General features: G+C 37.4%; 2 protein-coding genes across 4 annotated transcripts in view; both read left to right on the top strand.

Annotated features, from left to right (window-relative positions):
• The window catches only part of LOC146457529 (trace amine-associated receptor 6-like), a 10,066-nt gene extending 5,315 nt beyond the window's left edge, over positions 1-4,751 (top strand). For 2 of the 3 annotated variants that reach the window (XM_085091850.1, XM_085091852.1), the window contains exons 2-3: positions 535-1,414; positions 2,344-2,720. In XM_085091850.1, the coding sequence (XP_084947976.1) occupies positions 567-1,414; positions 2,344-2,596 (1,101 nt within the window). In that variant the 5' untranslated portion in view covers positions 535-566 and the 3' untranslated portion in view covers positions 2,597-2,720. Of the gene's footprint in view, positions 1-534; positions 1,415-2,343; positions 2,721-2,786 lie in introns of those variants that run through there. The other variant, XM_085091851.1, reaches the window with a different exon arrangement.
• Positions 4,752-18,688: 13,937 nt separating this feature from the next.
• LOC146457528 (melanocyte-stimulating hormone receptor-like) lies at positions 18,689-21,692 on the top strand. Its single transcript, XM_085091857.1, has 2 exons — positions 18,689-20,404; positions 20,823-21,692. Exon 1 carries the CDS (start codon positions 19,005-19,007, stop codon positions 19,923-19,925), a length of 921 nt encoding a protein of 306 aa, XP_084947983.1. The 5' UTR covers positions 18,689-19,004; the 3' UTR covers positions 19,926-20,404; positions 20,823-21,692.
• Positions 21,693-21,851: the final 159 nt, after the last annotated feature.

The raw sequence follows: 21,851 nt of genomic DNA, 5'->3' as shown, positions 1-21,851 counted from the left end.
GTTTGGTAAAAAGCTACTGGGCATTTTCTTGTGCCGGTTAAGGTTTGATTTCAATTATAATAATCTACAGGTAATTCCTTTCCGGTTGACTCTTACAATAATTTCTGGCTTATGACTGGTAGAAAAATGTCATCACAAAAATCTTCATTTTGTCTGTCATGAAGCCGCAAAAAAATTGGCGAATTGACTGTTTATTTCTCCAGAAAATAAATGTGGTATCTATTTTTGTTATTCATCACTAGTCAGTTGATTGAACGAGTTAACCCGTTTGTGATCATTTATGCGTTGACGTCATCTTGTGTGTGGAAGTCATATCACACATCACAATACAAACTTTATTGGCACTCACCAAAGGGGTTCTTCAGTTACACTTATAAGAGACTGATTCCAAAGGGAACTTGTACTGTTTCCGAAAAACACACGTTCAATATGAATAATAGCAACTTCCTTACTTTGGTCAACCTTTTAGCATAAAAAAAATAAGATTGGAATTTCGCCCATCTTTCTAAGCCTTTGTGGTCTCTTTACCATTAGGAACGGTTGAAGGTTGGAAATTGGAGAAAAGAATGAATGTGACGACCCCCAGGAACATTTGCCAGGGAAGAGACAATACCATTCGCATCGCTATGATTGCCGTGGTTATGATTGGATCCATAGTCGGAAACAGCATCATCTGTCTCTTGCTCATCCGTTTTAAGACTCTGCGGACAGTGCCCAATATTCTGGTTGCGAACTTAGCCGTGGTTGACATTCTAAATGCGGTTACTAACATGCCACTTATGACATTGTGGTACATTTGTAAAGTGCCTTATCTTAAGGGCCGTAGCACATCCTGGTTCATCGTATCATGGTACGTGCTGTTCCTGTTCCTGACAGTATTCAACCTGACCATTCTTACAATGGATCGTTTCGGAGCCATTGTTCATGGTTTTCGTTACCACTCGTGGAAAACCCTCAACAAGGCCAAAGTAGCAGTTGCGTTAGTGTGGCTTCTAGCTGCCGCCTACACGTATGGGATGTTCAGTTTGGGTGTCCACATCGATATCGGAGACGCACCAGTGTTGGTGTACAGAAAGCGCTATTTAAGGAAATTTGGAAGGCATTTCATCACTCCAGGTTACCTGGTTCCTTTTGGCATCATGCTGATTCTGGGAGGGGCAATTTGGTTTACCGTACATAGCCACAGGAAGCGTATTTCGGCGTTCAGTTCCGTGGCAAAACAAGCTAAAAGCGACGTGAGGACCGCTAAAACTATTGGCTTGACATGCGCTGCATTTTTCTGCATGGGCGTTTTCCCAATGTTTCTACATAACGCTGCCAAAATTCACGGCTCATGGCCGCACTTTCTGGCGTATTTTCTGATGCACTTGAACAGCATGGCGAACCCCATCATCTACTCGCTTAAAACACGAAGGTAAGATTCATTCAACCAGAAACATTTATTAAGGGTGCGTTCGTTTGACCCTATTCCGGAATAGGAATACATACAATGATTATTAGAAATTCCTCATAAGAAGTTTTCGGAGTTACTGGAGTACAAAATCGCTCCTAAATTGTCATGTGTCAGCGAACGATTTCAAAAATGTCTTCCCAAATTTACTTAAAAGAGAAAACTAACAGCCATTCCACTTATTCTTATTCCGGAATACGGTCAATCGAACGCAACCTTAGTAATCTACAATGACGCTGGAACTTTTACTGGGGCAAACCAACAAAGTTAGAAGATCGAAAATCATGAAGAAAGGCGGTGTGCGGAGTATTTGGTTCAGATGAAAACGCATTCCCATATCCGATCACAAGACAACAGTGTTTGAGTTTTTTTTTTATATAGAGTGGAATTTTCAAGGATATGGCGATCAACGAGTGACCATCATCAAACAAGTAACGACGATTAAGCAATCTTCATTAAGAATTTGCTTCTTGGTCGATGTCTCCTGGTTGGAAATTTTGCGCTCTTAATAATAGTGTATATCAAAAATGGAAAGAATTTGTTCGGTTTGCGTTATGGCTTCTGGGTTTCAATATTAGCAGTTAGATTCATTAGAAAAATTAACGAAATAAACGTTACATGACGTTTCGATGACTTCATGTCATCATTATCAAATGCTGTGAAAGAATTAACATAAGTGCCGTGGTATATATATATGAAGTCATCGAAAGGTCATGTAACTTTTTTTTCGTTAATTTTCCTTTTAAAATGTTTCTCAAAACCGATCTTGATTAGATTCATTAGAGGGAAAGGAAAGGGGAAGGGGGAAGGAGAGGTAGCTACTTAGTGCAAATTACTTCATCCTTAATTCATCCTTTCTATTCAATATGAATATATTGTTCAATTTCCAAAAGGTTTCGCGCAGCGTTCCTGCTCTTCCTGAGGGAGCCTTGCGGAAAGTCACAGCCTTCTCTGAAATCCAAGTATCACACGGATATCAACTGCGTAACGAAAAGTTATACGTCCAAGGTGGAAGAGATCATGCCGTTGCGAGCATTAACCCCGTCCGCCCCTGATCCGCCTGAGACAACAATGATGATATTCCCGAACGGACCCTTGTGTTTTCCAGCTGTTGTTAGTGACAGAAATTTTTTCAAAGACCAATGATATGAATCTGGGTAAGCATGTTTAAAATCAGGAGGAAAAAAAAATAAATTGCTTGCATTAAAAAATAAAAGGATACACTACAGCGTTGTATGAACTAAATTAAACTACACTATACTACACTACACTACACTACAATACACTACACTACACTGAACTGAACTTTATCAACTTTGTTTTTCTTCTGAATAAGTACGATCACTGGTTTACAGAAGGACCTGACTGAGGATTTGGAAAGAATTACAATACTGTTGGGAAAAAAAAAGAAACTTCAAGATGTTAATTTTAGTTTTCTTAAGATAAAGTAAATGGTTCTCTCACAATTGCCTCGATCAAAATACAATACGAACCCGACATATATGTCTTAAAATATCGTAAAAAAATAGAATAAATAAACTTCAGCAACAATGTTAATTCGATCAAGCCAAAGAAAACCGTGATTTACAGCTGCATTTTGTCTTATTTCCCCGACTATAATCTTTTTAACAGACCTATTTTATTTTCATACTAATTGAAGAATTAAGAATCAAGAGTTGACTTAGAGGTAAATTTAAAGGGAAATAATACATCCAAAAATGGGTAAAAGGTTCGCATCATGTCCTGATGACATCATATAGGTACGAATGACGTCATGATTTATAAACGGCAGTTATCCTCGGTCCGTCATCTTTGATTTAATACAAGTAGGAATTAATGGAGTTGAATCAGATTATTGATCTATCGGCTAGAGAGATTATACGAAGAAAGAGAAAAGCACATCCGATTAAGTTTGAAATTGATATAGTAAAATGTTTCAGCTCAGCGCTAGCAGCCTTCTTAAGATGCGGTGGAAGAATCTTAAAACGTTACATTCCCACGTGTTAGTAAAGATAAGCTTTTGTACACGACTGTAATTCAAAACGTGAGATATACTTTTACAGGAAATAAATCGATAGGTTTCATCACGGGAATTTTTAAAAGCCATTATGTTTAAGCGTTCTAGCTTAAATAACAAGGGTAGCTTCTCTAGTTTTACGAATAGAATCCTTAGAGATAATTTAGTTTCCAATCAGGGATAAGTTTCATGTCGTTAGCAGTATCGTTAATAGAATCTGCCATTTTGTATAATCTGTACATGATTAACTTAACCGAATTAAAACATATTAAAGTGAAGGGCGTATCATCTTTCGATAAGTCAGTTTACAACGTTTTGAAACAGGAAGGTCACGTAGATCCCAGGTAGTAGAGTCATGCCCGGGTCGTTTGTTGTCCCAAGCTTTTGAAAATGTAAGAGTCGCACTGAGAAATAGAGAGTTTGATTCTAGGAAGTACTTGTACACTTTAAATATTGCATGAAATTGTTGTTATATGTGATTTTTTAACCAAACTCAAAGCATATACTTTCACTATATTTTTTACTCACAAAAGAATGGGCTTAACTGCTCGTAAATGCCATCTGAGGTCCGTAGAATAGACCAAACTTTCGATATCTAGGCAACAGAGTAAATGAATAAAAAAGCCTCCCGTTAGCAAACTGGAACCAGATTCATGAATCCCTCTTAAATTAGGATGCCTCTTAAGTATCGTCTCGAAACAATCTATTGTTATTCCAACAATAGATTTATTGTCTGGAAGCAATAGTTGCTATACGTCTTAACTTAGAAGGTCTGTCTGAATCTGGTTCCTGGTCAATGGAAAGCATATTATAACCAGATTAATTTTACAAGTTGCACAAACTAGTGTACAGCAAAGTTGTTCTAAAATTAGTGCACGAGCAAGTCGTAAATTAAGAAGCGATTTAGTGTGAATAGTTAGCGTGTAGGATACTCATATACTAAGGTATAAAAAGAAACTTGACGCATCGTAACGCTAACACACAACACCAACACCATGACTCCTATTAAGTCTCCTATAAGGTAGCAGGTGAGCTTTCATTGTCAATAAAGTTTAGCATCAGAAGAAGACCCTATCAGCCACTGAAGACCTAAACTCCTAAAAATGTGTTCCGTTAGTATTGTAACAAATTGCAAGTATATTGTTTGTCAGCATTGTAAGTATTATTAGTTGTAAATATAGCATGTATATTGTTAATATAGTAGCTATTGTAAGTATTGTAAGTAGGGCTTTGTACTGTAATTATTGTATTGTGTGTCATATGAGGTTAATAAAAAAAGATTGTTCCGCGACAAATCAACTCAAAAGTAAGGACTGCATTGTGAAGAGAAAGTAATATTTTTTTTGCTGTCCTGTCACCTAAACCCTTAGTAACCTGAGAGAATTAATTCCTTTTGTTTTCAAATGGACGAAAAATGTCGTTAAAAGAGGGAAATGACGCCACCTTTGATTTTCGGAAAGCCAACAGCAGCTAATACGTTCAGGGAATAGGTGCCTGGTCAGTGAAATGTTATGTGATCTAAGAACCCCAAAAAAGATAAACTGTGTCAGCGTACACAAATATCGCTTTTAGAGACCGAAAAACAATCTTAGAAAGCAGGAACTTCCATTTGAAGTATGCAGTATGCAGGATGTTTGTCCCATGAACCTAATTTAATGATCTTAGCTCCCACGAGTCTCCTGTAGCTCAGTGGTAGAGCATCTGAACTAGTAATCGGAAGGTCTTTGGTTCAACTCCTGATAGGAGCACTGGAATTTTTTTCGAGTATTCCTGTATCGTTTACTGATTAATACATCATTCTTATGAATTGTTTATATTCCCGTTCGGTGACACTTCAGAGAAAATAAATTTCCGTTGAATGTTACTTGGGTCTCTGATCGTCCATTAAGACTTGGAAGTAAATTTGAATGAATCCTCTATTCCGATTGATCTATGCATAAAATAAATAAATAATCAATAAATAAATACTACTTGTAAAAAAAATTTATTGCTTTTGTCATTAAAGTACGACTGACACACCGCGGATTACCTATTTTGAATAAAGTCAATTATGCAACGTTTTGGCTATCATACTGTTAAGGTTCAGGTTCAGGTTCATTTATTTCACACTATTTACATAAAATTAACATAGAAAGAAAAGTATAGTTACAACAGATGATTACAAGATAAAATAATTACAGTACAGATTATAAAATGTGTGTGGTGGTCAAAGTAGCAAAGGCTTTCTAGTTGACCACGACCTACTTTTAAGTAAACAAAGAAATGACACTGAGCTTTATTGGGATATAGTTAACAATTAGATTATGAGCTCGAGATTTCTATCGCGTGATAGTTGATGAGGGCGAAGCCCGAATCAACTATCACGCATAGAAATCGAGAGCGAATAATCTAATTGTTTTAGTATAAATCTACTAGTCGTTCAAAACTAAACAAGTAAATTATCTATTTCCTCATCGCAGACACTTCGAAAACGCGAAGAAGCGGGCCCCATTTTGTTGAAAATCGCTACTCACTATCTATCACAGAATAGATAGCGAGTAGCGTAGCCAATCAGAGAACGGCATTCGTGATAGAACACTAGTAGAATTATACTAATAGAAAATATGCGTAGACGTCAACTGGAACTTTTTGCGGAACTTTAAGCGAACCCCTCTGACTTTTTCTTTTACTCCCTTTATTTTACATGCCCTTTGCCACCCGAAATTACCACAAAAATACCGTTTTACCGGTTTTTGGGCCACCGTGAAGCCAAATTTGCCCCAAATGTGCTAAAAAACGATTTTCTTAAAGAAAGCAAAGTTTTCTTCAAGATTAGGTACAAAAATATACAATTTTTTACTTTGGCGCATGCGCATAAGCCAAAATTTTGGACTTTTTTGCTGTATCAGTTCCAATTTTTTTCTTGCCCTTTTCCTCTCCCTTTTTTTGGCTCTCTCACTCTCGTTACTTTTTGCTCTCCATAACCTTTCTGGCTGCCGTAAAAAGTTGAGTGTTAATTAGTGGTAAAGCTTTTAAATGGAAACTTGATCGTTTATTGGTACAATGGACCATTTCTACGCAGTCCGTTCAGCCTTGCTTTACGTTTTTCGATTTGCGCCATTAGAATGCCATGGATTCCCCGAAAAAAGTGTCATGAAGATATGTCTTTCCAAGCTCTATTGCATGCTTATCAAGAATACCATCTAACGTTTGAATTGGTGACGTCACAAACGGAACAAAGTGTATGACCCCTCAGAGCGCTCAAATGCGCGCTTAGAAGTCAAAGGGTTAAAGTTCGATTACAAGCTATCTATACTCATTTCATTGAAAATTTCTCGGTGCCATCGTGCTGTCTGTGGAAGTTTTTACCACCACAAAAAGATGGAAAATAGATGTTCTAATTAGGTGACTTCCTATCTTTTGGTCAGACTTTGGCGAAATCAACTGAAAAAAGTAAAAAAAAAAAAAAGGACGGTTTGCACTGGGACATCATTGGTCTTGGCATTAAATCGTTTGTTTGTCAAGAGTATTTAGCACCGAAACGTATAATAAATGAACTGAAGACGTTTCACCCACCCCCTTTCGAACAAGTACGCAGCTATCAGGAACCACATCGAAGCAACACTGGGACATCATCAGTCTTGGTATTTAATCGTTTTTTTGTCAAGAGTATTTAGCACCGAAACGTATGATAAATGAACTGAAGACGTTTCACCCAACCCTTTTCGAAAAAGTACGCAACTATCAGGAACCACATCGAAGCAACAGTCAGTCCTCTTGGTGTTTTAAAACAGACACGGCTTACGTTTGCCTGGCGAAAATATAATAATAATAATAATAATAATAATAATAATAATAATAATAATAATAATAATAATAATAATAATAATAATAATAATAACTACTTATATAGCGCTTATCCAGTTCTGTTCTAAGCGCTTTACAAAGTAAAAATCATATTTGTTTAAAATAATTCGAAAAAAGATGAGTCTTAAGTTTACGTTTAAAAACATTTAAATTGTCGCAATTACGGACGTCGATAGGTAGTTTGTTCCAGAGTTCTGGGGCCGAAACAGCGAAAGCTCTGGAGCCATACGACTTTAGATTATGGTTGATATGACATAGGCGAAATGCGTCAGACGACGACCGGAGCGTTCTTGAAGTTGTATAGCGGCGTATCAGGTCTTGTATGTAGATGGGGGACTGTTGGTGAAGAGCTTTGTGGGTGAGCAGAATTATTTTGAATTTGATTCGCTCGGAAACTGGAAGCCAGTGGAGTTCAAATAAAATAGGGGTTATGTGGTCATACTTGCGAGAGCCTGTGATCAGTCGAGCCGCGGCATTCTGTACTGACTGAAGCTTTTTAATGACATATTTCGGAACATTGTATAAGAGAGAGTTACAGTGATCCAACTTGGAGGTTATAAAAGCGTGGACTAGAGTCAGCACTATTGCTGTTTCCTTATTTTTAAGGACATGGAATTACTGCTATGTCGCCTCTTAAAAATGTTTTTGGTTATATTTGAGAGCCTTTTCCCAAAATGAAAATGTAGCCTTGAGGTGTCTTAGAAAAAAATTTATTTCCGAAGGTGTCAGTGGTCATTTAGCAAAAATGTAGATGTATGCCAAACTACGAACTCAAAGAACACTGCCAGTGTAGAATCGGTGCATAGTGTTAAGGTGAGGTATTATTGAACACAATATCGCTTGATGTGTTATTCTTACTTAATATTTGACTGGTAGGTAACAAGATATGGTCACGCTTTACGGCTATATATTTCTGTGATTTTCTGTATTTGAAAACTGAGCTTGTCTCTTTCTTTTCGTCATTTAACATTGAGGCGATGACTCCCAATGTATGAATTTGTGATTACATGACCAAGTAAACTAACACGCTCAATTTTTACTGTTAAGGTTAGCACGGTGAAGATGCAGAAAGTGTTAGAAAATGTATGAAATTAAGCTTTAAAATCACCCAGAAAAATCATTGACTTCGGCTAAGACAGGCTTGGTTAAGATCAATGCTGATTTTTTTTAAATAAAATTTTCTTATAATGTTTTCGCTATAAATCTAAAGAAACATGAAGTGACTCAGATCAATAAAATCCGCGGAAGCTCGTCTTATAAGCCTCTCGTAAACGGACACCCTTGGGACCAGAAAAAGGGTCTGCTTAAGAGAGGTATCCGCCTAAAGGAGGCTAAAAATCTAGTGTTTGTATGTAGCTGAGAACGTGACCAAGTCTCATGTTCTCAGCTACATACAAATTAAAATTAAGTAGCTTAAGCTATCAACTTTAGCCGGACTTTTTTATCATTGAAGTAAAACATTTAAATGAGAGCTAGAGTTTAGATACAAAACAGTTTGGATTCAAGAACTTCGCTGAGCATACACCTCTACATGGTACATGCTGGATGGCTGCGTCAGTGACTAGGTAAACTAATTGTTTGGTACAATACTTGACTAGGGACACCCGGCGTATAGAGGGTGTGCACGGCGGCCATGTTGGAGGACTAAATACAATAGAAGATATTTGCACAAAAATAGAATATATTTCCCAAAGGAAAATCGTTGTGTTGTTTCGGTCCTCCAACATGGCCGTCGTGCACACACTCTATAAACAAAGAGTGTTTAAAGCGATTTTTGGCGTGAGTTCTTCTAATAAACCTTCGGGAACGATTAGTTGATTAGTAAAATTTGGCTCATAGGTCTTCCCAACCTTTACTACTATATATCTACGTTACAATGACGAGTATCAAACATCTTGACGCAAAGCGCTTAAAACGGCTTTAGGGAGCTCAGACAAGCAACAAAAACACGGAGAGAGAACAGCTTATAATTATTAGCGGAGCTCCCGCGCGCGCCGCAAGGCGCGCACGAGCGGAGCCCCATAGCTAAGAGATTTTGGTAAACCCATCAGTGCGAGAAATTTTGGTTTGGTTATGACGTCACTTCCGTCCGACCGACCGACCGACCGTACATACGTTCGCTACTCCATGTATGCCACCTTTAATGAGACACTTAAACCCTGTGCTGCGGCCCGCTTTTTTACGGCGGGAAGTTGCATCACCAACTGCGTTTTAGAAAAAAAATATTAATGATAATTTTGACACAATACAAAGTCAATTTTTGTGACCAACGGAGGGAGAAAGAGCAATACGACTAGCGGCGAGAGAAACAAATTGGCCGGCACATCATCAGAATCTTGAAGTGAAATCATTTTACTCCGATCCGGCGCGACAAAACGTTGGATTTTTCCTCTTGAAGTAAAACGTTTCGCTCACTTAACGTTGTAAAAGGAACTAAAAAAGGTTGGAAATAGAATAAAAGGACTGGTTATTCTGAGAAGAGTTGAGCATATTCATGTGATTTTGTTGACAAAACGTTACTGGATTGCTATCGTACACGATCTTGTTTTCTTAAAGTGTTGACACGCCGTTTAATTTAAACTTAAGCTTAATATTGCTAAAATCAGAGCAGTCTTTTGAGCTCATTTTTTTTCGGTCCATGTTCATTATTTCCCTTGGAGTTTTATTTCCTAATCTCCTCCAAATTTTACCTTCCAGCAGCGGGAGAAAGAGTAAGACGACTCGTGGCGGGAATTTACATGACTGGGGCATTGATCATAACCAGCAGGCGCCGAGAGTCTTGAAGGGAAGACCCTAGAAAGTGGAACGGTGGAAAGGCAGAAAATCACCCCAAATCCGAGAACACGGAACGGGTGAGGGTTAGGTTCAAGGTTATAGTTTATTTGGGGTGATTTCCAACGTTCCAGGTGTTAGGATTTGGAGTGGTTTTCCACCATTCCGCCCTTCCACCGTTCCGACTTTTAGCGTCTCCGATCTTGAAGTGAAGCATTTTACTCCGACCGGCGCAACGAGACGTTGGATTTTTCCTCCTGAACTGAAACGTTTCGCTCACTTAACGCTGTAAAACGAACGAAAAAATCAGCAATGGAATAAAAGGACTGGTTATTCTCAGAAGAGGCAAGTACATGTATATTCATGTGATTTTGTAGACAAAACTTTGCTGGTTTGCGGCTGTTTTGCAATAAATTGATTTCTTGCAGTGTTGACACGCAGTTAATACTGCTAAGTTCAGAGTAGTCCTTTGAGCTCATTTTTTTCGGTTCCTGTTCATTATTTCGGTCCCTTGGCATTTTATTTTCTAATCTGGTCCAATTTTGCCTTCCAACAGCGGGAAAAAAGCAAGGCGAATAGCGGCGGAAAAGGACTCTTTTAGAGGCGGCACATCATAAACAGCGGATCTGAAACAGAAATCATTTTACTCTGATCGATCCGCGAAGAAACGTTGGATTTTTCCTCTTGAAGTGAAACTTTTTGCTCACTTAACGTTGTAAAACGAACGAAAAAATCAGCAATGGAATAAAAGGACTGGTTATTTCCAAAGAGGCGAGTATATTTAAGCTTAAGTCTTATATTTGATTTTGTTGACAAAACTTTGCTGACTTTTGCAAGATATTTTTTTGCAGTGTTTACACTGCAACTTGTTTAACTTAAGCTACTGCTAAATTCAGAAAAGTCTCTCGAGCTCATTTTTTCGGTCCATGTTCGTTATTTCCCTTGGAGGTTTATTTTCTAATCTCATTCCTTTTTGCTTCATGTAAGGAAATTTGGTTCTCATGCAGGTATAATTTTTAGTCAGTGAAACAGACGTCTAGTAACAGTCTTTTTTATCGACTTAGCTAGCATAAGCTAAGTACTGACAAGTTTTTCTCGCATATATTTCTAATTTTTGCATTTATTTCTGACAATCTTCACAGAGAACAAACAAATACTTTAAAGGATAGGATATTTCTTTTCAAAAAACGTTGAAAGCGAATGTAAAATTAGTCAATAGTGTGACCTCATTTTCATCATAACATCAAGCGTACGCAAAATTTGTTCGCTTGTTTGTACAAATTTTTGAAGATCGTCGTTTAGTTTATCTCTGCTGTGATTGTTATGAATTATCACAGTTTTTTTTTCCATTTATTACTCCAGGATACATGTATATTTTAAGTCTGTTTCATGGTTATTGTAGCCTTTTTCTCTTAGGTTTATGTACGGCTTTTTGTTGATAAACAACATTTGCCTAAGACAGTGACAGTTCGCCTCGATCATCTTTAAAACTAAAAAGAATAATAACAACAAAAAAAATACTTTGAACGTGAAGAAAACTATCAAAACTCGATAAATAGCCAATCCCGTCCTGAATATTTACCTGCAGTGTACATAACATTTTGATATTTTTTTTGTACCCCCCACTCACATCCATGTAGCTTAGAATGTCAGTTCTGCTGAAATGGGTTTTTGGGTTTCAAGAAGATACCCTACTACCTTAATGTACCTTGTTGTATAGCAGATAGTATTTTTATTTGCATGAGGCCGAGTAGAGTTAAGGTTTAATCTTCAAGGGTCAGGGGTATTTTGCAGTATACCGAACGTAGCAGAATCTATGGAAGTCCTTTAATGCAGTGGCTGCCATAACAACAAATTAAAGCTAACCGTCTGTATAATCAGTGCTTAGCCCTGAACAGAAAAGAAAAGTGCTTAGACCTTGATAACTTTGTTCATTTCTTTCCATTCTTTATCTTCATAATTTCATAGTGAGCTAATCACAGTCGTCTTCTAAATTTCTTTGTCTGATTTGTCATGAAATCTGAAAACATTCCATTTTATAGATCTAGAACTGCCATCAGAAATGGCATCTCAGCCACTGAACTGCAGGATAAGTCCTTTCCAGCCAGCTTTCCCCCAGCCACTGCTTTCGTGTGCTCGATGAATCCTGATGCGGTAATCAGACTTGCAAATTCTGGACAATTCAGCATCTCAGAACCTGACCTCATCAAACAATAGCATTATCCAAAACGTGAACTTAGGGATAAATTTAAAAATCGTTATAGGCCCCCATCTGCATAAATAATGAACCTTAACTCAGGAGTGTTTTAAGATTTGCCACTGCCTGGGCAAAAAGGCCATGCACAGAGGGTGTAACCGTTACTAGTGGGTTTAGATCTTGTGTTTTAATAGCTGCAGCAAAAAATAATTGATGTTCAGTTGTAAGCTTTTTATTTATCATCACAGATCATGACAGATGTGATGAAAACACAGTATGGCTCATGAATCACTTTGTTAATGGAAGTTCTTGTTGAGGCAATTCATAAACTTGTAAATTATCCATTCTTGTGTGAAAGTTTCTGACTGTGCACTTTTCCCATCAAGGGATAGATCCAGTTGTGTATTAAATTTTTTACCTTTTGATACATGTTGATGTGATGGCAGGAGCCAAATTGAATGGGCACTCGCTGAGCATATAAAATTTTTCTTCAGCAGTAAAGATTTTAATTAGTTGGCCTGATGTAGGGCTATTGCTCTAGCATGTTGTGTACAACAGAGATTGGCGACTGGATGTCTGGGCCTATAATAGCTGTGTTTATAAGCAACAGTCAGCACTGTCACTCAATCATTCTTATAACTATTGAATTGATAGAGGCTACAGAAATATGCTGAACAAGGGGCATTCCCTGTATACTTTACAGTGCAACGAACTCAACTGGGGCCACCCAACATTGATCAGCCAATCACAGGTCACGTTCACAACAAAGGAGTCTGGCTTTGGTAGTTGGTAAACCAATCAAAAACGAGAACATTTCTTTAAATTTCAAAGTGTCGGTCTTATCGGTGGCCCCGGTTGAGTTTGTTGCACTGTAAGACAAAACCTCGCCTTACCTTTAGTTATATATATATTTTTTACAAAGCCTGAATATCAGCTGTTTCCCATCTCTCACCAATCATCTAGAGAGATTAGAGACTGATATTCAGGCCATGTTTAATGCAACCAGACCCTTTTGATAACTGTGATTTAACAGACAAAAGGTGAAACTTCTTATCAGCCTGATCTCTTTTAATTGAAAGAAAAATTTAAAACTTGGTAGTGGGTAATGAATTATGAAATATGTACAGTTATTTATTTTTACAGTGCAATCTCAGTTATTTGAACTCTCAATGTTTTTCAGCACTCCCAATTCTTTGAACAGATAGTTGTTAATTCTCTTGGATTTGCTTCAGTCAGTTTTTTACCTCCTAGTTTTTGAACAAAATTTCTTTTCCCTGGGAAGTTAAAAAAAATTGGTACTTCCACTGCAGTGATTGCCACATAACAACATAACATTATTATGAAAATGTTAATATGCCAAGTAAATTGTTTTCTTTTACTTTGTTTTGATTATCCAATAATAACTGTTACTTTTCATGGGTTTTGTGACATCAGTAACCAGTGCTACAGTTTTCTACACCTTATCACATAGTCTGGTATAACTTTTTCAGTAACATAAGGAAAAACACTAATATTATTTTCCTTTTCCATTCTGTACAGGGTTTATGTAAAATCTTTATTTATATAGAAATAGTTTAATCCATTGATTGTTTTGGAGAAAAAAGTGATAAAATGCTTTTAATTTGCAATATTTCAAGCAAAGTATAATGTTGTACATCATTTTGTGAATTCAGAAGGACTATTGCTATACATCAGCCCTCTTTAGGCACTCTTGTTCCTTCTATTTTTTTCTCTCGGAAAAACAGGATGATGAAAATTAAAGTAAGGAATATTTTTTAGAAACTGCTTATTAAAATTAATGATACATGGTTGGTATTTTGCTGAGTAAAAATGAATGGGACTTCTCAAATGAGGTGCTATCCATAAACTGGAGTGATGAGGCTGCAGGAGTGTAGTGTTTAGCAGTCTAATGACTTCTTAAATTGGGATTTTCCTTGTAAGGACAAAAGGTTAATGAGTTGGAGCACGGCCTGTTCCTTAATTGAGAAACCAGAGAATAAAACCTGCAGTGTAAATTTTTGTGGTGGAAGGAAACTGCTTAGTTTTCTTTTCAGTGTTACCTCAGTTAGGAAATGTGGTCCATGGAAGGTAAAGAAAAACTCTTTGACCTTGGCAGGATTAAAACCTATGACCCCAGGATTTTGTTGATGACTGGTGGACCAAAATTAATCTCTTCACTAGGGTAATGCAAAATTTAAGTGGTTTCCTTCCCAAACAGAAATTTACACTCCAAGGATAATTCTCTGATTTCTCAGTTGTATAGTCAGTACTGCACAGCACAAAATTTCATTATCCCTTAATTGTTGTGTTATTTCCAACTTTACTCCAAGTTAACTCTCATGTAGCAAAGTGTAGAAAAACTGCTGGGGATAACCGGCTCCCATAACTGCCGGATGGATTTTTTTTGGTAAAGATTTTGACAGGGACAGTTGAGGATTTGTACACAATTGTTATTTGATTGTCAAACAATTTACTAACTTAATTTAAAACCAGGTACAAATGACTAGGGACTGAAATTTTTTTTTTCTGTTGAATAATTAGACTTATGACATTTATTGCATTCAACATAGAAAGAACGCACTCCTTTCACAGATTGGAGTTGAGATCGTATGGGAGAACCAAAGTTGATTGCATGAATGAAAGGATATTGGGAAGTATATCTGGCACCCCCAGTACATAAATTTTTGCAGGGGCAGATGACATCATCACCAAATTGGCAAAGGAGAGAACCTACGCTAGGATCAAGGTCATCAAACGTACTCTCTGATCCAGTTTTGATAATTACTAGTTTCGATATATACAAAGTAGCAAAATGTATTCACAAGTAATTGTTGTTTTGACTTTACAATATCAAGAATAAGAGGCAGCCAATTACTGCAATGGTTTCTCTGAACAAAACAGTATCACTTTGCACTCTCAAAACAGAGGAACTAATGTGATTGACAGGAAGTTATGAAAGGTTCATTTTTCCTATCCCTACCGAAACAAATGGGAAAAATTATATACTGCATTCTTAGATTAAGTTAAGAGCAAGAAAGACATCTTGACTCTCTTGTAAATCAATATCAGTTGCATGGAACTGAGCACTTAGTTTGAGTTTATCCAAAAACCAAAATAAACAACTTTAAGTGTACAAGAATAGCTATCAACCTAGGAATAAATTTTTAAAAATGAGCTTTTCAATCTATTATTTATTGAATTAATGAGCTACAAGTGCAGTTAGAAAATATAAAAATGGCACAAAGCTAATTTGACTTGAAGAAATATCTCTCCTGTAAGCAAACATCTCCAATGTGCATCTCCCTCAAACAGAACCTAAACATAAAAAAAATCACTCAATTTGACGAGAAAAAGATGAAATTTTAAATATTTTTTAAATCCCTATACCTTGTAAGGACTCGTTTTTCAATTGTTCCACGGTGTACTAGTTTGCAACGATCTCCTAGTATTAGTAGACCACAGGAGTTGATATAACAACACTGGCCTACTATTGTCCGTATTAGCTTCCACTTTTAATATTATCTCGAGTAAAGATTTCTTTTAGAAAATTGCTCCCTCGTCAGAAAAAAAAAACTTCAAACAGTTTAAAGGTGTATATGCATACATAAATATTTGAAGTTATCTTACCTCCTTAATTGACAGGGCTGTCGGACCTTTCGCCTTCCACCGACACAACAAAACCCCTTCTAGTTTTGACATTTATCACACTTAAAGTTTTCCTTCAAATCTGCTGTTAAAGGGGAACATTTCCACACAGTCGCGCAGGAAAAATAAGACGAGGCGTAGGAAAAATTCGATCGCTTCCAAACCTGAAAACTTATGCAAAAATTAAAAAGATCCTTTCTTTTTTTATCCACCATCCTAATACAGGAAGATATCTGAACACTGCTATTTTTATCCTGTTTTACCCAAATCTCTAGAACGAAGTAGAGACAACTAAAATTCGCCTCTTCGCTCGTTCTCAGGTAGGTACTTCATATATGGTAATTATTAATAATTACCATATATGAAGTACCTACCATATCCAGCGCTCGTTCCGCTGGATAAGGGTAATGCGGGCTCGGAGAACGAGATTGCCGCCATTTTTTTAAGGCGGGGGTACACCTGAAAGCCGTTTTTACGCCGCTTAAAATCGGTTCAACGGAAATATCTCGTTCGCGTTTCAAGCAGTACAAAAACCCTATGCTCATTACACAAATCAATGTTTTGGGGTGTTTTGTAAATTTTTGGGTGATTTTTAGGTATATTTGGCAGGAGATAGTTTTTCTCAAAAGAGTAGTAAAATTAAGAGAAATAAGAAATATTGAAGATTTAGTGAAGTTTTAAAATTAGAATTTGTGGTTAATAATTAATAGACGGATACCAAGTTAGTCTACTAGAAACCCGGGGTTCTCTTACGTGGGTATCAACTGTCTGTTAGTGTTCCAAAAATCATTTTCTTTCTTCTATCCATTCTTAAAACCTCTTCAAATTTCACTCAAATTCGGGTGTACCCCCGCCTTAAATGATTGATCTGGGTACTAGGAGTCTAGGATCAGGAATCGGAAGACCTTAGATAACATAGTCTCCTTCGCAGCCGTTATTAGTGTCGTCACGCTACGCTCCGTGGGGAGGATCGTTGAGTGACGACCCTAATAACGGCTGCGAAGGAGACTAGCTATAGATAACAAGGACTGGAACCAGATTTCAGAGCCCAGTGCCTTTTGCGAAAACGTGGGTTTGGTGGGGGTGCCCATTCTCGCGGGCTCACAAACCTGGTTCCAGGAATCTCATTCCCATTCAAAAACGCGCGTGGGCTCTCAGAGGACGAGATTGGGGTACAAGCGCAAAGATCAACCAATCACCAACCCTTGCTCGGTGAAAGGAAAATTAAGAAAAAATGCCCTCTGTTACAACAAATCAGGAGCCGATGATCATGGGCTCCTGGTATTACATTGTTGATGGGGAGTTTGCTGCATATGCATTAAAAATATATATAACTTTAGAAAGGATCGATGAGGAACTACGTCCATACCATAAGCCGAGATTTCTATAAATGCTAGCAAAAAAATTGGAGCTCCGCTTTTAGGCTTGGCTAAATATATATATTTTTCAATTGAGTTTCAGAACAATAAAAACTCTTATAATACGCTTCAGTTTGGTTACTTCCAAGCGTAATGCTCTCCGAACATTTGCCCTTGTTGCAAGATCCAAATCCCTAGACATAGCTACGTTCCCATAGCTCCCTTGAAGGTGTATGTTTCCAGTTACATCGCTCAGTAATCAGAAAATTTGCATTTAGTTTGACGTTCTTACAGGCTCAACTACGAGAAGGTAACGAAATATTGCAATAAATGTTTTCTCGCTTTTAAATGAATATTTTTTTAAAATGATTAATTTTTGAGGGACGTTGTCAAATATGTTGGTAAGCGTTAAACAATGGCTGTAAAGTAAAAATCTTTTCTCGAAAACTTTATTCGTTTATCTTCACATATATGAATACTAAACATAAAGCACTCACAAGAACGTAAAACTAGCCGATTAATATAGAAATAAAGCCAGATGCTCACATAAACGAAGCAAATTACATTTCTCCTCTTTTCTGGTTCTTTTCTGAGGCTATAAGCAAGAGCACTTATGAAACGAAGGTGAAGGTGAAGGTGTTTACAACGTATGCCCGGACGACGGGTGGCCGGATCTCAGGAGCAGCTTAACTTTTGCCGCAGTTGGAACACGCTTTGTCTTTATCGTTCATTACTTTTGATGATGCAATCCATCACTATGTTTGGTTTCTTATGATTAGTCAAAATGCATAACGTGACGCATCGGAGGGTAATCCCAATAAGTGTTATTCCCTAATGGTCAAAACTAGAGCCTCTACAGTACGAGGAGAAACATTATTTGAAAAACTTACAAACCGAATCTGAGTGTTCTACTGCTGTAACAGACAATTTTTCTCTGGTAAAAGTGTGTAGTGTGATGACGACAAACCCAGAAGTGGTTATCAACAATGGAAATATGTCAAAAGAGGAGACAGGTTTTCAGAAGGCATACAAAAATTATAATTAATTGGTAAACATTTTTGATGGTATATCATTTTGAATCTTTCTTTTAATTTTTCTACGGTGAAGTAAAAGAAATAAAGCTAAGTTTGCCTTCCTCTGCAGCGTTTAGGCAGTCAATATCAAGCGCTTTTTTAATCAAGAATTTGTCAAACATTCTGTTGGTATATAGTTATTGAAATGCAAATTTCCTTAATTTTCCGGTAAACGTTCAATAATTTGAACTTGGGTGAATTATTAGGGATGGGAATTTTTACGGATCAAGAAAACAATTCTGTTGCCACTGTGATATTATGAAAACTTACCACCAAAATTACTTAATTTTTTAATATTTATTTCAGTTTCGCTCACGTACGTGATATTGCTACTGGTGACTTTGCTTGTATAGAAGGCACCCAACTGAAAATATTAGTTAATGACGTATCTCATTGGGTATTTGAAGCTATTGTAGCTTTAATATGTATAACACATGCACGTGCACGACTCAAGGAAACATCATTGAATTTCAATGTCGCTGAGTCTTTAAACAATGCAAAAATTATCAAGCCCGTGGACAAACATTGAAGAAACCTTTGATGCATTAGCCACTTTCACTATCCATATTCACCGCGCACAAGAAGTCATCGTTATTCCAAAGCGGCGTCGGTTGGCGATCATTTCGCAGAGAGAAGAGAGCACGAGATGAACCAAGACAACAGCTCCTGTTTCCGCTTCCCTGTTTTTCAAACAGAAAATGTTCCACAACTTCTCATCGTGTTAAATTGTGGCCTAAACATGCTGCTTCTTCTAACAACGATCCTTGGAAACGTCTTGGTTCTTGCAGCAGTGTGGAGAACACCTTCTCTTCGGTCGCCATCCAACATTTTCCTGTGTGGTCTTGCAACGACAGATCTCGCTGTTGGCGTTGTCGTTCAGCCATTATTTTTGTCTATGGAACTGATTCTCCTTAGGAACTCCGCAGCGTATCACTGTGTGTTGGGGAACGCATTCATCACCGTTTCCTATATCGTTTGCGGTGCATCCCTGGCTACTATAACAAGCATCAGTGTCGACAGACTATTAGCACTTCGGTATCACATGAGATACTCCTCTATCGTAACTGTTCCGAGAGTCTTATGTGTTATCACGATAAATTGGCTGACAAGCGGATTTCTGGCGAGTCTAATACTATGGAGTGCAAATATAGTATTTCTTATCGTAATGGCTGTAGCAGTTGCCATTTGTCTTTGTGTTTCAACATCCGCTCATGCGAGCATTTTCCGAATCGTTCGACGCCATAAGCAACAAATTAAGGCACAAGCAGAATCTGTTCAACAAGCGACCTGTATTAACCTAAGGCGTTTCAGGAGAACATCTTCCAACGCTTTTCTGGTCCACTATCTTCTTCTGGCTTGCTACACTCCTTTATTTGTAACTTTGCTCTTGACGAGTAAGGAAGAACAAACTTCTTCAGAATCGTGGATAAGAAATCGGAGCGCGATGGCGTGGAAATTGGCCAGCACGGTAGTCTTTATGAATTCTACTTTAAATCCTTTCATCTATTGTTGGCGACTTCGAGATATTCGCACCGCCGTGAAAAAGGCTTTTTTCTGCAGGAAATGACTTTAATGCAGAAAATGACTTAATGCTCTAGACCTGGGGCTATACTCACATAACTTTGATACCATGTCTATTATAATTTCATCAGACTTTGTTTATTAAGATATTGGATGGTTAATATGGTTAATGCGAAGTTCTCCATTCCGATATTATCTTCAGTATCTATGCAAATGAACATCAACTTTGAAGCAGGTCTGGTTGAACACTCCCTGTGAATAGATTAGATGCTAGTTGTTCTGAGAATCAATGTTCTTAACCGATTCTTATGCAAATTGCTAAGTTCTTTTCTAAAGAAATTTAGAAATGTTATGACATTTATGACACATTTATTTCAAAAAGGTGCACAATTACAGTCACGACTGTAGTTCCCCTTATGGCGCTATGAAACTAAGTTAAAACTACATTACTAAAATACAAGAATACTAAGGTACTAAAATACTTAAACACAAAAATACTAAAATATTAAATACTGAAATACTAAAGTACTAGAACACTGAGATATTAAAATATCAAGTTAATTAAAAAAGCTAAAAGATTTTGTCAATTTTGAAGCTGTCAAGCATGAATTTATACATGATTGAATCAAAGTAATTTCTTTTGAATTTCTTTGCATCAGAAAAGTAGACAAATACTATTTAAAATTCATATTCTTGGTTGTGAGATTCTTTCTTAAAAGTATTTGTTGTTAACAGAGCTGTTTTGTTGGAGCCCATCCAGAGTCAACACCACGTGCATTAAGTGGACAACCGACCTCACGTTAGTTGAACATTGTACTTCTTGCGACCAAACCGTGCTGACGAGAGCCAACCAGCCCGAAACAGCTATCCACGGTTGCATTTTTGACTCCTGGCTTGGTCTCTATCATGTTGCCGTCGTGTTAAGTTTTCTAGGCAGTATCAGCCTTGCTTACTTCAGTTATTTGTATGTTAATTTCTGGTTGATTAGATCTTTCATAGATCCTGCATATACCAGCAGCATTTTTGTTCGCGGTTAAATGCCGCTTACTCACTTTTGTTGGAACGACGATTACGCTGAATTTTTTATCTAAAGTTTGATGATCCGAAATTCTAACTGTCAGCAATCGCTAAAACGCTGTTGAGCAGCAACTTTCAGTGAACACAAATTCGAGTCAAATGTGTGATAATAGGTTAGAAATTAACACATCCGATACAAAAGCGTTTTCACTGGTGTTTACTTATATGCATTTAGAAATAAAAACGTTTTTTGCTTGCGTTCCTTCGTTTACTTTTGAAGATTATTCTATTTGCAATTTCCTCTTGCGACGTGAACGTTTTAGTGGGAAGAGATCGTTTTTATTGAACTAGGTTTTGCAACTGTAAAAACAGAGCTTCTGATAGTGATAAAAGACGTTTAGCTATGTTTGAACTCCTGTATTTGTCTTCGCATAATGGAGGGGAGGTTCTTTTTGTTTTAGATATTATTAGTTGTACTCATTGTCTGGGATAGTTGTCGCTTAAAACTGGTAACCATGGTTCCTCACAACCAGACTGAACAGGTCCTCAGGCTCTTAATTTTTGGTCAGCGGATGGTCGCGTGGGCATACTCTAGGACTGAGCTGAATCGGGCTTTTAAGGTGAACTTTGATTCGAGTTTAATGACTAATCAGTAAAGGTTTTTCCAAAAGATTTTTGTCCCTCGGTTTTTGACAAAAAGGTTTCCCCAGAGTCTCTACTGGCACTGAGATGTGTTACAGGAGGAGACTAAAGAGCTGAGGAACTTCAAACTGCTCGCTAATTTTCTCTGCAAGCTTTTTACTGATAAAAATGTTACAAGGTCTTTATGGTCTTCGAAATGAGTTATCCGGTACCTGGAATGGTAATGGTAGCATGCGCGCTACAACTGGTTTACAGACAAAACGATTGCAGGCGCTAGGCATGAAGATTACTGGTCCAGAGAACACGGTCATCA

The sequence above is a fragment of the Pavona decussata genome, unplaced genomic scaffold (genome assembly GCF_977016875.1).
Source record: "Pavona decussata unplaced genomic scaffold, jaPavDecu1.1 SCAFFOLD_241, whole genome shotgun sequence".
NCBI lineage: Eukaryota > Metazoa > Cnidaria > Anthozoa > Scleractinia > Agariciidae > Pavona > Pavona decussata.
This window is presented reverse-complemented; position numbering and strand designations above follow the sequence as displayed.

What these genes read in the sequence shown, in the direction of transcription:
- LOC146457528 (XM_085091857.1), top strand. Translation starts at nt 19,005, where the DNA reads ATGAACCAAGACAACAGCTCCTGTTTCCGCTTCCCTGTTTTTCAAACA.